Source organism: Mchenga conophoros, linkage group LG14 (assembly GCF_057382185.1).
Source record: "Mchenga conophoros isolate Kocher_MC1m ecotype Shallow Benthic linkage group LG14, M_conophoros_male_GT1.1, whole genome shotgun sequence".
In the NCBI taxonomy this organism is placed as follows: domain Eukaryota; kingdom Metazoa; phylum Chordata; class Actinopteri; order Cichliformes; family Cichlidae; genus Mchenga; species Mchenga conophoros.
Window position 1 is genome coordinate 34,259,283 of NC_140539.1, and position 17,992 is coordinate 34,277,274.

The 17,992-nt window shown below is 39.8% G+C and overlaps 2 protein-coding genes across 10 annotated transcripts in view; one reads left to right on the forward strand and one right to left on the reverse strand.

The window, feature by feature from the left end:
* Nucleotides 1-332: 332 nt before the first annotated feature.
* prdm10 (PR domain containing 10) lies at nt 333-11,721 on the reverse strand. Of its 3 annotated transcripts, none has more exons than XM_085244084.1 (23): nt 11,501-11,721; nt 10,245-10,378; nt 9,800-9,961; nt 9,194-9,253; nt 8,999-9,103; nt 8,389-8,563; nt 7,977-8,218; nt 7,578-7,778; nt 7,354-7,426; nt 7,082-7,199; nt 6,864-6,984; nt 6,285-6,554; nt 5,598-5,942; nt 4,174-4,329; nt 3,899-4,078; nt 3,711-3,821; nt 2,935-3,135; nt 2,711-2,845; nt 2,424-2,594; nt 1,830-1,967; nt 1,470-1,644; nt 1,282-1,379; nt 333-1,016 (listed from the first exon to the last, which is right to left on the reverse strand). In XM_085244084.1, exons 2-23 carry the CDS (start codon nt 10,314-10,316, stop codon nt 828-830), a joined length of 3,498 nt encoding a protein of 1,165 aa, XP_085100210.1. In that variant the 5' UTR covers nt 10,317-10,378; nt 11,501-11,721; the 3' UTR covers nt 333-827. The 3 variants fall into 3 exon arrangements, with proteins under 3 accessions (XP_085100210.1, XP_085100211.1, XP_085100212.1); XM_085244085.1 differs by lacking the exon at nt 11,501-11,721 and adding an exon at nt 11,230-11,250; XM_085244086.1 differs by lacking the exon at nt 11,501-11,721 and adding an exon at nt 10,600-10,982.
* Nucleotides 11,722-16,019: 4,298 nt separating this feature from the next.
* The window catches only part of aplp2 (amyloid beta (A4) precursor-like protein 2), a 53,386-nt gene continuing 51,413 nt past the window's right edge, over nt 16,020-17,992 (forward strand). For 6 of the 7 annotated variants that reach the window (XM_085244089.1, XM_085244094.1, XM_085244090.1 and 3 more), the window contains exon 1: nt 16,021-16,332. In XM_085244089.1, the coding sequence (XP_085100215.1) occupies nt 16,261-16,332 (72 nt within the window). In that variant the 5' untranslated portion in view covers nt 16,021-16,260. Of the gene's footprint in view, nt 16,333-17,992 lie in introns of all 7 variants that reach the window. The other variant, XM_085244096.1, reaches the window with a different exon arrangement.

Here is a 17,992-nt window from a genome sequence, read left to right on the forward strand (position 1 = left end):
AGAACGTTGCATTATAAAACCAAACATCATTTAGGTATGAACTGTGTGTCAGTTACGACAATTACAACTGGCATCTAAAGTCAATAGAGTATCTTCAAAGAATGGAACAGTTTGTATTTACTTTACTAAACAGAGGTATGGTAACAAAGACAAATAATGTGAAATGACTCACTGGAAATTTCTGATTATCAAGTCAGTCCAGACTGTAAAAATAAAAACAACCACATAGCAAAAAGTAACAGAGTTCAACAGAGTAAAATCATACCAGACATGAGCAACAATATTCTAGGATAACAGATAACATGTAACAAATGTGTTAGGACCATGACTCATTTCTGACATTTTGGAATATTTATTCCATATTCTCTTTTTTTATTTATTTATTTTTTTTCTTACAAATACTTTAAGGAATGTGTGCAAAATTACAGATATGCAAAATGGGATATCAAATCTGTAGAAGCTTCCCATCACTTCAATAACTCAAGTATTAGCAGTTTCAATCCCAGTATCTTTTTTTAAAACATGTATTTAGGTTAGGGTTTTTTTTTTTTTTTATAATCTGTCCAAAATAAAAGCATCACATTTTTTACTGTCGACTGACTTTATTTTTCTCATAAAGTTCTGGCAGCTTGCAACACAACATTTAACACTTTACAGACACATAAAACTGTGTTGATGCATTTCATCTCTGTATATACACACGTGACAGTGGCAGGATCACATGACAAGGTATTTGTTTATTCATGTGCGTACAAGCTGCTGTGGACAACATGCAGGATTAGTCCGTGAGTCTGCACTGGCTTTGCAAAGTAACATCACTGCACAGTTCAGGGCTTAGTGATGTGAACTTCACTGGTGCCACTACCATTTGTGGTTGTGGTGATGATGTACTGTGTGGTAGCTTGCTGATTCGTCGGCTGCTGCTCCAGTGGTTCGGTGTGTGTCTGGGTTGTGCTCTGAGGAAGAGTCTGTTTCGTCTCAAGCTCAGTCTGACCCTCAGAGATCACGTAGTGTGTCTGTTGGGATGATAACATTTCAAGTTATACAATAAATCTTTTTTCTTTTTCCTTTGACTAGGAAAAAGCAGGTTTCAAGTTTCCGCCTCCTATTTTTACCGCATATTTACGTAATCCAGCTTTTAACTGTAAATTATGAAGCATCATCTACTGTTAAGCAACACTTTCAAGTATGGAGCACTGAATATAAAAACATATGCTCATTGTGTAGTACAAAGCCAAATTCAACTGTCATTTTCATCTAACAAATATCAAATTCACTCACCGTTTTCACCTGGTTGCTGCTGACTCCAGATACAGGAGTGCTAGCCTCAGCTATCACATACTGTGCATGAGGTAGTGTCATCATCTGGATTTCAGACGCTGGAAGAACAGGAATATATGATTTTGACTGGTAATCACAGAGCACAGAAGCATCAAAACATACGGCACGTGACTGGTTATGGTACTTACAGTAGCCTCGGTAGTTCCAGTTTCCCGGAATGTAAGCGTGCTGCACCGTCCCCTGCTGCTGGGGGCTGCTTGTCTGGAGGGTGTGGCTCTGGGCTAAAGTGACAGGAGTCAGTTGGGCAGGGCTCAACTCCTGACTAGTCTGCTGGGAGGTGGGGCTGAGGGGCTGACCAGTAACCTGAAAATCAGAAAAAGAGATTCGCGATTAACATTATGGTGCTTACAGGGTTTCGCTAATATGCAGAAAGAAACCTTGTTACCCAAATACACTTAAGTTTCAAAACGACTGTTTTAAATGAGTCCTCAAATACAATAACTAATTACTCTAGCTTAAAATTATCCCCAGAGTCAGTGTGGGTTCACCTGGGTGGCACCTTGTCCAGAGCTTGAGGGCTCAGTAACCTGAATGTGTTGCACCTGGATTGGGTGCTGACTGTAACCATGAGGGTCGTGTAGCTGGTTCACATCTACTGTCGGGTGCTGGGAATGTGGGGAAGAAGCCTGGAAAACAGATAATATTACTTATACATAACTGATACATAGCAAACACTGTAACTATTTTGCTTGCATAGTTTCACACACAAAGACTGAAAGGTTCTTTAGAAGCAAAAACTACAACTAAAAGCAGCAATTTTCCAGAATTTTCACAGTAGCTGGTAGTTTTGCAGCTCTAATTACAAACTCAAAAACCACAAAGAAAGTAACAAAAGCTTCAAAATTGCTAGTTTGAACCCTTAAATTAACAAGGTCAACTTAATTAGATAATGAGAGAAAATTCTTCTTTTGATCAGGTAACCATATATAAGCTTCATTTCTGGAACTAGACATGAGTTTACACCAGCATGTTGGCAGTTTATGGAACACCTGCATTCTTTTAGGCAGCATCCTATCGAGATTATCAGCTTCCTAAGCATCTATGAACTTTTTAAATAATGTAGATTAGACTTTCATGCTTACCGGCGCTACCTGGACCACCTGAAGTTGAATGTGCTGTGGCTGGGACAAAGTACCTCCTGCCTGGGAGACAGGAATGTACTGGATCCTCTGGTAATCCCCCTGAGCTGTTCTATAGTCTGTGGTTAGTGTTTGAGAAAGTTCTGTCATAGCCTGGGTCAACAGATCTGTGGTCTGTGAAGAAAAGAAAATCCATACATTGAATATTATGAAATTTCCTATAGGCAAACTTTTCATTTATCCATGTTAAGGCAATATCCTCCTTATGTTTTTGTTTTTTCTTTTCTTACCACTACAGCCTCCGCTGTGGTACCATCTGTACTGATGACTGCAGGAGTGCTACTGATCACTGCTGTAGTCGGGATGGTGTTGGCTAGCTGAGCAAACTCTGGATGCTTTTTCCTGATATGTTGAACCATCTTAGTCTAAGAGAAAAAAAAAAGCACACCTTATTGTGATTTCTACAAACAATCTCTATGGTAACAAATTTCTTCTTTGATAAAACTTCACTTGCCTTGCTGCTGTACTGTTTGGAGCAGTGTGGACAGCAGACTGGTGCAGTAGCAATGGTACCTGTCAGCTGTGTGTGTGTGCTCAACATAGGGTCTGGCTCACCAGGAGCAGCTGGGCGTAACTTACGGATGCTGGGAGGCAATTCTGCCCCTGGATGGTTTTTCAGTATGTGAGCTTTTCTCTTACTGGCACTCTTGTACACCTGCAGAGATCAGTTCATTTGATAGATTTAGGTCCCTTTGACACTAAATACAAACAAACTGGCACCAATTAATATCTGGCGCTTGACCAAGTGGGAATTGGTACACCTGGCATGTACTCATAGATAAAACAAAGGCAATAATGAGGTGTAGTTATTGGCGTTAGCTCCAGTTAAGAGTGATTAAAAATGACACAGAGGTGGACGCATGAAGTTATTTTAGTTGTTGTTTCCCATGGCAACGCCTATTAAGCGCCAAACAAACATATTTAGACATGTAACCGATGATATATTGGAAAACTAAGAACATAAAACACCTCTGCTGGTAGTGAAAGAAGAATTATCCAATAATTTGTTGTTTTTGGTTTAAAAACTCAATTTATATGAGACTGAAAGCTGATTACTTGCCATCAGAAACAAACTGATGTGACCTGCCCTCTGACAACCCAGACAGGATCCAGCCCCTCCACAACCACGATTTGATAAATGCATAGATGGACAACAGGCTATACTTTAAAATAAACAAATCAGTCCATCCCCAAGCTCCCTGTGGACAGAAAGGGGGGGGATTAACAAACCTTGTCACAGTACTGGCAGAAGTAGTCCCTGTTGGGCTTGATAATTGGCAGCGTTAGCTCAGGCACGTCATCAATACGCATCTCTGGATGACGCTTGGACAAATGATTAACCTGTAACCAGAAGAATAAGAGTCACGACCACTGGAATTCAATATCAGGTTAAAATCTCTCCGTGAGTTGTAGCTCACCAGCATTCCTCTGCGTCTGAATCCCATCATGCACACTCTGCATTTGAACATGAAGCTCTCAAAGTCAGTGGTGGGGACCTTTAGTTTGAGGGTTTTGGAGCGGTGGATCCGGTCAGCCTTCTTGGCCTCTCTGTCAGGATTGTGCATCCGCTGCATGTGCTCCCGCAGCTTATCTTTTCTCTTATTATGACAAAAAAAAATGTCAGATTAGAACACATAACTATAAACTAACCTTATCAAGTGTTATCTCTCAATGCTGTTCCTTTTAATCTTACCTTGAACTGTTTGCCACATGTTGAGCACAGGAAGTCCTTGCGGTCAGAGTGGCGCAACATGTGCAAACGCAGCTTGTCAGGTCGACAGAAGGCCTTGTCACAGTCTGGGCACTGGAAGTTCTTCTCTGAATGGAAGCAGCGGATGTGCTTCTTTACCTAAAGAAAGGCATAGTTTGTGGTCTGGAACTGAGTGTTGTTATGTCTGTAAAGACATCTGAAACCTCATAACAGCATTAAACGTTTTAGTCACAAAAACATCAATGTTCTTGGAAATGGGCCATCTTTAACCTTGACCTACTATTTGAAGAAAACATTCAGCTTTAAATCCACCTGTTTAGAGCTGCTTGTAAGGAGAATTAAAAAACAAAAAAACATGAGGCTATTTCAAATAGCTTTATAGACTAATATGGCTTAATTCATAAACCTTTTTTTTGTTTATTCTTTGCAAACCATAGACATGAAAGTAGGTCCGATCAACATGTTTAGTGACTATGCCCATGAAACCAAAAGCTGTACCTGATTTAAATTTGACTGCCCCCTTAAAGGTTTTCTCTTTCTGCAGCAACAACCTGCTCTGGATGCTCTACACTTGTATCAATACCTGAAGGTCTCATTCTGACACCTTGTAATTTCACTCAGGACCTCAAACTCAAGTAAAGGAACAATTATGAAATTCTCTGTCAAACTGACCTGACCTTCCTGTCGAAGAAAATCACCAGTGATGAGGTCTGAGTGTGAAAGCACAGACAAAACCACAGATTTCACGCCTAAAATGGGCTCAGGTAACTGGAATGAAACTTATATAGCACCTTTCTACATAATTTGAGCACTCAAAACACTTGCCGTCTTTGTACGGACCGGCATTGTTCTCCTTCGTTTTGTACATGACTTTTTGGGGGGCAAAGAAAAAGCAAGAATTTATTGGAACCGGAGAAAGAACGTTTTGCGGTGCTGCAAATGCTTGCATTTGATGCGGTACTTTGATTGTTTTGCCACGAGTTCCCGGCATGCAATGCACGAAAGTCACGTGGTCTGTCAATCTCTATTCAGTCAAACATCCATACAGCACTTTTATCTTTTTAAATCTAGCATTCACACACATGCACACACCGTGGGAGCGAATATTTAGTGAAAATAACCTTCTTTCTCTACCTTGTCTTCAAAATAAAATTCTAGCAGGAGCAAGTCGTAGGAACTGTAGCCAAAGTTAAAAGCAGGTGGAGTCTGATTTTTTTTTTCCATCTTACCTTGTATGACAAAAGACTTTTTTAAACAAGAACAGAAAAATATTTCAGGTACAAGGTCAGAGCTGTACAACTGTTGGTCAGCTAAAATGTCACATGTTAGCTAAGGTCATGTCCAACAAATTCTGTTAGCCCTGAAGGCTAGCTGTTAGCTCATTTAAAAATCACTGTTTCACTAACCTGGATGAAATCACTAAATGTCTTCTTGCACGTAGGACAAGCAAAGAAGCCATCCACAGCATGGACGCCTACATGGTCTTTGAGGAGGTCCAGCCTTTCAAAAGTTTCTGGGCACAGGAGACAAGAATAGGAGCGATTCTCTGTGTGTACCAGGAGATGATCATCCAGGGCCGAATCAGTCGTGAAGCTCTTGCTGCAAATGTGGCAGGAAAAGGTGTAGGCTTCCCGACCATGGACTCGCAGGTGCTGTTCCAGCTTGTCTTTGTCCCGGAAGGCCTTCCCACAGTTTGTGCATTTAAAAGGACGGAAACTCTTCCTGATAAAAAGGTGCTGCAGCGCTGCATTCTGCAAAAGAGAGAGACAGAGATCTACTAGCAGATACCTCAGCAATGTTTTCTGAAATCAGCTAAGACACACAAAGAGGCTGACAGATGCAGTGGAGTGTGTCAGAGGAGGGTATCTCCTGAGAAAAACATTAAACTATGGAAAATGACAAAAGGAATCCCTGAACCTTGTGTTTTTCAGTCATCCTCCAGGTTCCACCTACCTGCACATCCATCTGTGAGGGAAGCAGGCATTGAGGAAGAGAGACACACTGTTGTAAAGCAAGCATGGGCACTATGGCACCACATAAGCTAAATGAAAAGGTAAATGTTGCCTTTAAGCAGACAGAATCTCCAGTTTTACCCGTATTCTCTTGGCACGACGCATGTCTTGCGATGTGAGATGAGCATCTGATTGGACACTCTGTGCCGGATCCTCCTTTAATGGAATAGGCAGGTCTGTACTGGGGGGCGGCGCTACAGACTCTGGAACGGGTTCCCCAGCAGGAGGTATAAGCTGACTCTCTGTCTCTGTCCCGACCTCCCCTTCTGACTCTATCTCCACCACCTTGAGCCCATTCTGAGCTCCCTCTGCATGGTCTTCCACTGGTTTCTCTGTCAATTCGAGCATTTCCTAATAAAAAGATAAAGGGGATATTGTCATTTAGTCTTCCTACTCATCATTTCCCTATTTAGCATTTTTTGACTAATGTTATGATTTGATGAGTTAACATTTTAGTTCTTTTACTTTGCTCTAAGACAAAAGTACAAACGACTTTTCTCATCAAACAACTATTTTATGCATTAGGATTTCAAATGATTGCTTCATAATATCTTAATCTGTAACTTTCCAAAGAATCACTTTGTCTAAATTATCTCGAATCAGTGTTAAATCTTGACCTACTCCATTAATCAACACAGCATGTATTAATGCGCCACTTACTGTTGTCTTCTCTCCACCAGTATCTACTGGTGGATCCAAACGTATAAATTTAGGTGGGCGTCCAGGTCGTCTTCCTGTCCCGAACCTCTTCCTGCCTCTTCCTCGGCCCCGGCCTCTAGACCTGTGCGATTTGAACAACAGTGAAGACGTGATCGGGGCTGAATGCATTAAAAATAAAAAGAACAATTTGAGATAAGGTGATAAAAAAAAAGTTTTACCTGGTAACAGAGTTTAATTTGTCATCGTGCATATTGAGATGTTGCTGCAGTTGTTCAGAGCTCACAAAGCGACGGTTACACTCATAACAAGGCCAGTTCTTCTCTTGCTCCCGAAGCACTGTAGAAACAGGAGAAAGTGAGAAACAGAAGGAACCACGACAAAAACAATAACACATCACCTTTCTGATAGTTTAATACTTCAGATTAAAATAAGCAGGACAGAGGCATGGTGTTAATATTAAGAACAGTAAGGACGGAGTGCTGAGACAAACCTTTTCTCTCTTCTTCTGTAACATCATGAATTTTTTGATTTACAAACTCTGCATATGATGCTGCATACCAGACCTGCAATGGAAAATCTCATTAAAAAGACAGACTCCAGTGGTTTCTTTAGATATCCTTCATGTTTTTCACACTCTATTAGTTCTGGTTTGCGGCCTCTTAAAGCATTTAAATCAAACTCAAATGAATGCATTCTGCTCTGAACAACACTGACCTTTAGCTCTTGCTTGGGTTGGATATTCTTGATAGTTGTGTAAAATATCTCTGAGCCGTACTGGTAGGCCACCAAGTTCTGCTCTAGGTGATTCTGAGCAGGTCTCACAAACATCATCCAGTTGCAACTGTCCTCATCAGAAAGGTCCAACCACATGTCATTAGACTTCTCTCCATCCTTCTCTGCATCCAGCAGACACACCTTAGTAAAAAAAAGAAAGACAGATCACCAATCCAGTTTAAATCTCTGCTTAGGAGCTGTTTATATAGACATAAAAACTTTGTGGTATCCTGTATTTTCCCAGAATTCTCACTTACATTTTTTTCTTCCATAGAACAGTGCAAGAAAATACAATTAAATAAATATTGTAAATATCAGTGCTGTGCAGCAATTACTTACTTTCAAGTGAATGTAGTGGTCCTGCAACTCGCTCTGTGGAACCAGTGGCCCCTCCACAGGACCAAATTGTGTGCGCTTTGGGATGCGTCTCTTAGAAAACACTCCGCCCAGGAAGCGGTCAATGTACAGGACCAGAGGAAGACTGGCTCTTGCTTTGGACATCACCGGCCGGTTGGGGATGGGGTGGAGAGGACCGTGCTTCAGACAAACTGAGGGGTTTGCAATATTACACTCCTCGCACCCTGACAGAACACAATAAAAGAGCAAAGTCACCACCAATAGGTATAAAAAAATCTAACTGAAAACATTTTAAGGAAACTCACTTTCACTAAAATCTAAAAAGGCATTTTGGCAACCCGTATGAGGAAGCATAACCATAACATTGGACTTTTATTGACAACACTTAACTTACAGAGGTTGTGAGGGTTAAATGATTGAGGCTGATGCAGTTCCCAGTCGTCCATCTCAGAGTCTTCATCCTCATCTTCATCAGAATCGTCTGTTGAGTCTGTGGCCCCAAGAGGACTAGAAGGAGGGTCTGCGATGTCACCCATGGAGGTGAGAGAATTGGACACAGACAACTGCTCCTGTGGGAGGGGTGGAGGGGGGATTCCAAACAATGTAACAACATTCTTTGATCACGTAGTCATTTTAAAGTCAGGAAACATTTTTCTATATTCTTTTTGAGGGACTGATGCTGAAATGAAAATGTTAGCTAGTGAGATTTCTCAGGATGATTTTTGTTGCTAATCTATCATATGTCATTATTTATGCAGTGCAGTATGTCAGTAGAAAAAGAAAGACTGCATGCATCTGGTTACAGCAATAACTGGTAATGGAATTACAAAATAATGTTTCTGCTTGAATTTGTCAATTAGAAAGATGAAGCTCATCATTCATGAAACAGTTTGTGCTTGTGTTTCCCTACTTTGTACCTGAATGGATGTTAAAAACAAAAGCAGACAAAGGCTATTTACTTGTTTGAAAAGCTAAACAGCTCCACACAAACAATGCATCCTCACCTGGGAAACCGGCTCCAGGATAGCTTGTGGCGCATCTGCTACATTACTGAGAACATGCAGATTGGCTGCATTCATGTTCTGCCCGCCAGGCAGTAGCACTGTGACCTATAAACGACATTTAATTGGTTAAGGGTTCTCTAAAAACAATGTGGTGCAAAAGAGAGCAGGTAATTTGACAATAGCTGATAAACTCACCTGTTGAGTTGTACCGTCCTGCTGAATGTAAGCCACTTGTGGCTGATCAGCAAATACGGTCTGAAAGAACAATGAGGTGAGTATGTGGTACTTTGCAGTGAATAATGTTGTCAGCACATGACCTAAGTGAACAGGCCGCCATCCATCCACTGCCTGAAACCATCTGTTTTAGTTCCAGTTCCCCTCCTTTTATTTCAACCTTCTTTAACTTTAAACAGTTGGCTTGTTTGTCTGTTTTATCCATATTAGGAATATCTGTCCAAATTGACACCAGAGCCAAGACATGAAAAAAAATACCTGATACCTGAACCTTTGGCTCATAGAGAATATTTGGACGACAACAACATTACTTGAAACTTTGGCTATATCGAATGTGGCCAAAGTATAATTATAATTATTATTTTTTGCAAACTGTCTTATATAAGTCATGAAGAATCGCTCTCATAAAACAGGAGCCTAGTTAACACACAACACATTGTGTCCTGTTTGTATTAAACACCAAACACTGCCTGCCTAACAGGGAATATCGTCCTACTTACACATGGCATGTTCATGCCTAAAATGTCAGATAAAAATATCTCTCCTCTGAATAAGATCCCATCTTACCTGAGTGCCATCTGCAGGGTGTATGTAGACCAGTGTGTGCTCTGCAGACTCTACCGAGGTATAGGAGTTTCCATCTGCTGTATAAACCACCTGCTGCTGTCCTCTGTCTGCCTGATCCCCACTGTACACTATTTGGGCCACAGTGCCACCTTCAAAATGCACCTGCAACATGTGTATACATAACACAAAAGCTTTGAACCATCTGCAGCAATATTACATCCGATTTGATGAGCAGGAAACATTTATTTAGATGGGTCACTCTTTTCCATAAAAGTAAATGGTGAATTGACGATTTAGCAGCCACCTGTGCCAGCTGACAGAAAGTGGGTGTGTGCAAAAGATCAATTGTTAACATGCTTAAATTATTATTATTACACATCTTGCATCTTTTCAGTTTGTATGACTCTGCTGTAGCTGTTCAGACAAATCAAATAAGACGGTGGACCTGTGTGCCGTTGCTTGAGTCACTGTTAACAGTCTGACTCCACACTGCTGAGGGTTCCTGCTTGGTCTCCATGGCAGCAAGGTGCCAGGCCTTTCACCACAACGATAACTTCCCTCCTTAGACAGCCACGGTGTCTGCAATCCACAGAGATAAGAGGATTTGTGTTATTTTAATTAAAATAACAAAACATAACGATAAATAGAATAGCTAATACAGAAGGGGAGACGCTCATGTCATTGGTAGTTTGACGTCTAAAATCATAGACTAGCATTCAGAATTACATTTTTTGCAGTTTTTTTTTTCTACAGAAATGTTAATATTGTTAAGTATATTTATGAATGGGTGTCTGTCACACCTTCATCGATGTCATATTATACTTGTCGTTGTATTAGTAGCTGTGAAGCTGCAACAATGGAGTACTGCAGTAGCCACTTTTGGGCTACATGGAAAAAGATACGAGCCCATAGGCCGTTTGAAGCTGAAATTTTGGCTCGCCAGACAGCGTTTCGCTCGGGTGACAGAGCATGCAAGCCAAAATAAAGGCAGCATGTTTCTTCGTGCACAGAAAGGACACACAAGACTCTCAGCGGGGGTACGAGGGAAAAGGCGGTTTGCCGGCAAGGCCTCCCGGAAAACTGTGTCTAAATACAACCGCACATCGGCACAAAAACCACGGTGAAAAATCATGTGTCGGTAAAGTAATTCAGAAATCTACTTGGTATAATCAATATTAGATTCAATTCCCCCCTATTTTAACCCCGCAGGTTCTCAGTCCCAACTGGACCATACCACAAAAACCAGTGCTGTAGAAACCCGGGCATATACTGCACTGCTACATTAGCATTACGCTCATATAGTCCCAATGTAAGGCCGCACTTTGAGACAAACATAACTTGTCAAGCTGAATGACATGGACCACATTTTACATTTTTTAGGAACATTGGTTTTGAAGCGCTAAGGGCCTGAATTATTTGGGTAGACCCACCCGTCCCCCATTTCTAGTTGAGTCCAGCCCTTCAAGTCTACTGTGAACAAGGAAGAACAGGCTCCATTTTGGGTGGGACTAACAACAACGGCTACATCTGAAGAGACCTACAGAAAAAAATACATTTTGTACCGATTTAGCTACGCTTAAACAATCCGCACATTTAATGTACAGTAACGGAGAGACTACGAAGCGATCGAGCTACAGAACGGGTCGTTAATCAGTCCCGGGTTTTCTTTAATTTTCTGGAAAACGTACAAGTTGTTCTTACCTCAGAATGGTAGCTGCAGAGATGGCCGCATTGCATATATTAACATAATCTGCCTGGTAACTCGCAAGCTCGTGGTTTCTGATTGGCAGTTAGTTACTTAAGAACAGGCGGGTGTGTTAGTTTAAGACGTTATTTTAACAAAATGTTTTTTGTATTCAGAGGACATATAAATTATTTTAAAATAAACACTGATGTTATAGTTGTAACTTCCTTTCGTTCTAGTTATAACATTTCAGTTTTAGCAGTTCATTTATAGCCAATCAAAAAATTATACCCTGTGGTCATCCAATTATATTTAATCACATCTACAGAGGCGATTCGCAACCTTTCAAAGTTGTGGTAACATTTTTACCACATCCATATGTGGAATATACAAATAAATCTCTTTATTTGTACATATAAATATTTTTTATGTCTATTAAAGAGTGGAGTTGTGACTTAAATACCACTGGAAGCACTACTGGTCGATTCCCTGTCGTGGACGCGTAGAAAGTAACGATCATCAAGTCAATTTAGCTGTAATACAGATTTATTTCCGGTACTTCCGGTTGTTACTGTTTTGGCCTGAAAAGGTCCGATGTCCACCTGCAACAGCGTATCTTTTCTATGTGCTAATTCTTAGTTTCACACAATTCTATTACTAATGTCTGAGTGTCTTTTGAAGCTGATTACCGGAACAATGAAATGCCTGTTTTTCTTGCAATGATGTTGCAGAATCAGAATACTTTATTTATTCCTACGTAAGTTATGTGATTACAGTTGCTGCAAAACAATAAGAACAGTAACAGATTAAATGAAGTTTAATAATACAATATAGTACAAAGTTAAATAATAATAAAAGAAATAGCTCTAATATATATAAATAGCTCAATTATAAGTATCCAGAATATTACAGGGATTGAATATGTATATTGCTCTTATAGTTGTAATGCTAGTGCCCTTAGATCTCCACTAGAGAGAGCCAAATACTCCTGGTAGAGGTTTTTCATGTTTATCTCGCTTTTAATGCAGTATTAAAATTATTTATTCTAGTATGATACTACTGGGTTTGCGATCCAGTAACGTTTGTAACCTTCAAGAAATTAGGCCACCACAGTGGTTGCTTTGTTTGATTGCTATAAAAGTAGATTTGCCATCACTTCAATCAAGTGCAATATAAACAATCATTGATTCTTGCACTTCAGTCTATGCTCAATCACCCACCATTTGTCATTTCCTGTTATTTTTTGTTTGTTTGTTTTACAAAACCATTAAGAGAACTTTGAGTGTTTGAACAGAAGGCCATCCATAATTGTGAAATGCAGCAATTTAGGAAAGACTTGAGCTCCTCATTCAGATAACAGCCTGGAGTAAGTATATGAGCAAGATTGTCAGTGGAATAACCTCACTGCAGAAAAATATTACGACTTTGCCTTTTATGGTGGAGCCGCTGCACAGAATAGACTGTAAAAGATATGTGAAACCCTGCTTTGTGTGTTTTGAAGAGCATTCAAATGACTTTTATTGAGGAAAACCATCTCGTACCTATTCGAAAAAGTACAGCAACAGGGAGATTGGCTAGAACTGATCTGAAGCAAGAAACTTCAAGATGAGTTTCTCACTGTCCTCAAGTGGTTTGGCTGAAACCCAGACTGAAACACTGAGTATCTGTGAATAAACCTGGTGATGCTTCCTAGTATGCTTAAGAGAATCTGCCAACAAGAATGAGAAATCATCTAAATCAAGGGTGTCAAACATAAAGCCCGGTGGCCAGAACGGAATCCAATTTAGTCCACTAGGTTGGCTTTAGGAAATGTGAAGCAAGGCATAAATGTTTAACTTTTAACTGTATTTTCATAAGTTTTACAGCTTTGGCTTCTGATAAACACTTCCCTCATTGCCATTCATACTATCCCAAAGTAAATGAGTAATATATAAACAGGGAAATCACAGAAAACTTCCTGTTTTTTCACATCTGTTATTTATATATATATATATATTCACTGGTTCAGGCCACTTAAAATCAAAGTGTATGTGACCCACAGTATGAAATGAGTTTGACATCCATGATCTAAATCTTACTTGTAATGTCTACCCAGGAAGTTATAATGACTGCTAGATTGACTTCATGGGTCTGATTATATTTGACATCAAGTCCACAACACAAACCCACTAGATCCTGCTGATTTCATGTAATGAATGAGTACTAAATACTTAACTGGGGGAAACTGACACTTCGTTGTGAGTTTGGTTACTTCATACTGAGACAATTCCTTAAACCTCTGAAATGTAACTCCACAGTTCACGTTGGATTTTGAATGCCTTCAGATAACTAATTAATTAACAGGTAGCATTACATTCAAGTGAACTTATTTTATACAGCCAAAGCAATTTTTTATTAAATAAATAATTTTAAAACAACAACAACAAAGTAAACATGTCATTTGTTGCATTCTCATTGGACTATATTAACTGGCAAGCCGAAACAGGAAATTAATTATCTCTCTTTTTTTCTGGATGTATTTTTACTCAGGTATCTGGGGATCAAACTGACACATACCAAAATTAATCTAAACATATGCAAATTAGAATTGCTCTGACACATCTAACAACTGATGTTATAAAAATTAATAACCGATCCGTGCATGCTGCCTGGAGCAAAAATCTAATTTACATGAGGCTTTTTTCAATAAACCATCAGAGAGAAATAGAACTGACACTCTAGTAAAACAAACTCAAGTCACAAAACACCCAAGCTGCATGTGTGTGCGACTGTGTGTTTATCATTACCTTATGTAAACAAAGAAAATCTAATTTTCTTCTGTGATGTTATGTTCAAAACTGAGGCATGCTGCTCACATCATTTGCAATCTTGTAAAATAGTCAAAGTCTATTCACTATGTTTGTATACAAATACTATGAACAAGACAAGTATCAACGGGTATCGTTTTAGTGAAAAGTGCTTTTTCCTGAACATGTTCTGTTTAGCTAACAGCCTAAATGAGTAAGTTTTGCCAAATGGACCGTTGAGGAAAGACAGAGATGCCCAAAAGAATCCTGAAAGCTTCTTCAGAGCTTTCAGGTTGAATGTCTCCATAGACCTGGCATCCAGACCTCCACATGTACAAGACTGTTTATTTGTTTGCCATATGATGATGTACTCCTAGCCATGCTCTCTTTCAGCTTCAGTCCCATTCACAACATTACAGCATAACTTTTCTGATTTAAAAAGCTAAAAAAGAAAGCTAAACAAACTAAAGTGATGTTCTTAAATTAGAAATCTAACTAGAAAACTGAACCTTTCATGTATTACTACAGTTCAAGGTTCTGAGATTGAGTTAGTATCTCAGTTCAAGTACTTTGAAATTACAATTGATGACTCACTATTGTTTACACCTCACATTAAGCAGCTGGTCAAGAAATATAAACTGAAACTTGGGTTTTACTTTAGAAGAAAGTCCTTTTTCTCATTTGAGGCAAGACAGAGCGTTGTAGTTTCCACGTTTATTATTGGACTTGATTACAGTGATGTTACTTATATGCATGTGTCCAGGGAAGACCTACATATGCTAGTTTCCGTCTATCAAGCGCACTGAGGTTCGTTACAAGTTTTAAAACTCTTATTCACCGCTGAACATTGTATGCATGGGTTGGGTGGATTCAACCACTGGGATATTCTTATCTATAAGGTAATTGTTGGTTTGCCCCCAATTTATTTATACACTTATATTCATCAAAATGTGTGGGAGGTCTTAGGTCCTAAGAGTTATTCATTTTATCTGTTTCAAAGGTTTGCAAATTATATATGCATTATATACACCGTATATATGTGTAGTATTGTTGCATTGTTTTCTTTTAGTTAAGTATGTAAAAGCTTATTCCACTAATCTGTTAAAAATATTAAATCATTGGCATCAGTATGTCAGTAAATGTGTGTAAAAGAATGTGTGTAGAGATTATGTCAAATTATTATTATTATTATGTAAACATTTTAAAGCCAACTGTACTCCACATATGTGGTGCAGTAATAGTAATGCAAACCTGAAGATTCAGATGGGTTAAAATTATGCTTCGGGATTCTGCTCAAGCTTTTAAGACGAATAAAGTACAAGCCAAGTGGTTGTGACCAGTAATGCTGCTACCTTTCATGTTGTGTTCATAAATTTTATGTATACATTTATTATTATAAAAATGCAGCGGTACTGACTTTAAGTGACACATGAAAAAGAAACTCGCCCATATTCCTCGTTTCCGGAAACGTTGGCACAAAAGCTCACTGTCTGAAAAAAAAGTTCGTCTTTAAGTGAAGAAGTCTTATAGCCCACAGCTTACTGCAGATAAATATAGTTAGGTATATTTCATTTAGTAAATGACATTATTCCTCCAATAAGTGTCCCAATATTTTGCGTCAGCTGTTAATTCTAATGTGCTTTATATTTTTGGGTGGATGGTGTTTGCGCGCTAGCCGCCTGATGGCGCAGTGCGCACTGCTCTGGATCAGAGGAACCAGGGGAGGGAGGAGGCAGCAGGGGCAGATCAGCCGCGCCACAGACACACAATCCACATTTCCAGAGGAGAGCGACAGTCAGCCCCCCCTCCAACGTTTTCTGTCGAGCTCGGGTAACAAAACAAGCGAAGCAGGACTCGTCTCGCTCGTCGGGGTCTGATCATCAGATTGTTCCCTGGACTTGATTTGGTCTTTATTCTCTCGGAGGTCACCTTACAGAAATAGCTCACAGGATATAAGTTATTTACAGTAGCATTATCCGAGATCCTGGAAGATGGGTTCGGTCCCAGCGATATCTGTCCTTATTTTGGGCATTGTGGTTCCAACGTTGGCCGGCTACATTGAGGTATGTGAGAAGAAATGTTTCCTGATTTACTGTGTAGGCCTACCAGGTTAGTCTAAGATCCAAAGACCAATGTGGTAGCCTCAAGCAAAAGCTGATTATTTTGCCCTGTCCTCACATGAGGTACTTACGGCTAAGCTTTGCCGATCTTCTAATGAATACACTATGTTACCTTGGTTGATGTGAAATATACTGATAAGACTTTTTCTCTTCCACACTCGGATTCCCACAGGTAGCGGAATGAATTCAGCAGGGAGGAAAGGGTTTATGAAATCTTTGTTACCTGCTTTTTTTATAGTTGCAAATGCTTCGCCTTGTGTTCATACATATTAAAACTACTTAAATATTACTCAGTTTACTTCCTTTAATTCATTCTGATGCACTGATTGCAGTTTATTGGCGAGTTGACCAGCGTGGGGCTCAAATGTCCTATAACGAGAACTATAGCAGGATTTGGTGCAGAGATCAAACGAAAGACAATTGGTGCTTAGTCAGGCATTTAGGGAAACATAGAACCTCTGCACTGGATCACACACAGTCATGCAGCCTGCTGTACGTCATGAATGTATAGACGATATTACAGAAAGGGGTATCCTTTTACCTATGCAGTCTATTTTAATTGTAGCTTTTCCTGTGTCAACAGGATGTCCACCTTTTATAGCAGACTTGAGTTCCTGCTCTATAGAGTGGATAATATATTTAGAAGCACTGAATTACCTCTCAGTAGTTGATATGTTTGACACAAATGGTCCAATTGTTGGTCTCCTTGTTCAAGCACTCACGCTCTCACACTTGCACACTTATCTACGTGATGTCCTATTTTCCTGCTGGCTCACCAAAACTGTGATGCCTGCAGTGTCAGACGTGTGTGTCAGTGGATAACAATGCACCCATTTTCACAGCAAACAGCCCCACCACCCTCCTCCCCCTCAGAGGTTAAAGCATAAGTATTGCTGCTTACTGTGGAAGCAGCCATGACAAAACATTTTAACGAGTTATATTTTCCTGGCACTTGTATTTAGCAGGGAATGTTTCTCTCTCCTGTATTTGCGACCCCCAAAAAAAACCTCGGCCATTTTGAGGCGGTATTGGCTGGCATTGTGTGTGGGGAAATAATGGTTATTATGTCCCCAACAAAATCTATGCTGCTGCACACTCTACAAAGACCTCTCCCCTCTGCAATGATTGCCTCCTCAGTCAGCCTTACTAACCACACGGACGTGCTGATCGATACAGGACAGACTCTCCTGAGATGATTAATGGATGAAATCAATGAATTTCCTGATCAGTCACCCAGATTAAATTCAGAAATTTATGGAAGCTGCTCTGCATCTTGACTGTAATGCACATGCTGAGGATTCCTGTGGTTTAATCGATGGGTGTCCTGGAGGACGGGCCTTTTTTCTTTGTTGGATTATTGCAGTAAAACACTGCATGGACAGAATATGGATATTCATATTTGTTTTTGCACCTGCCTTCTTTGCAAATACACTTTCTTCACAAAGAAAAAGATTTGATATTGAACCAAACTATGCTGCTGTTAGGTAAAACAGAAATAAAAATGCCTTAGAGCTGAAGAAATAAGATGACAAACCCCAAGGGATAAATATTTTACAATGTATTTATTCAATTTATGATCTGACTATTCAGGATCAACATCAGC

Coding starts and splice junctions, on each gene's coding strand:
- prdm10 (XM_085244084.1), bottom strand. CDS start 10,316: ATGGAGACCAAGCAGGAACCCTCAGCAGTGTGGAGTCAGACTGTTAAC. Junction 2,846..2,934: donor CCAAACAGTACAGCAGCAAG/GCAAGTGAAGTT, acceptor TTTTTCTCTTAG/ACTAAGATGGTTCAACATAT. Junction 1,645..1,829: donor CTGGACAAGGTGCCACCCAG/GTGAACCCACAC, acceptor TCTGATTTTCAG/GTTACTGGTCAGCCCCTCAG.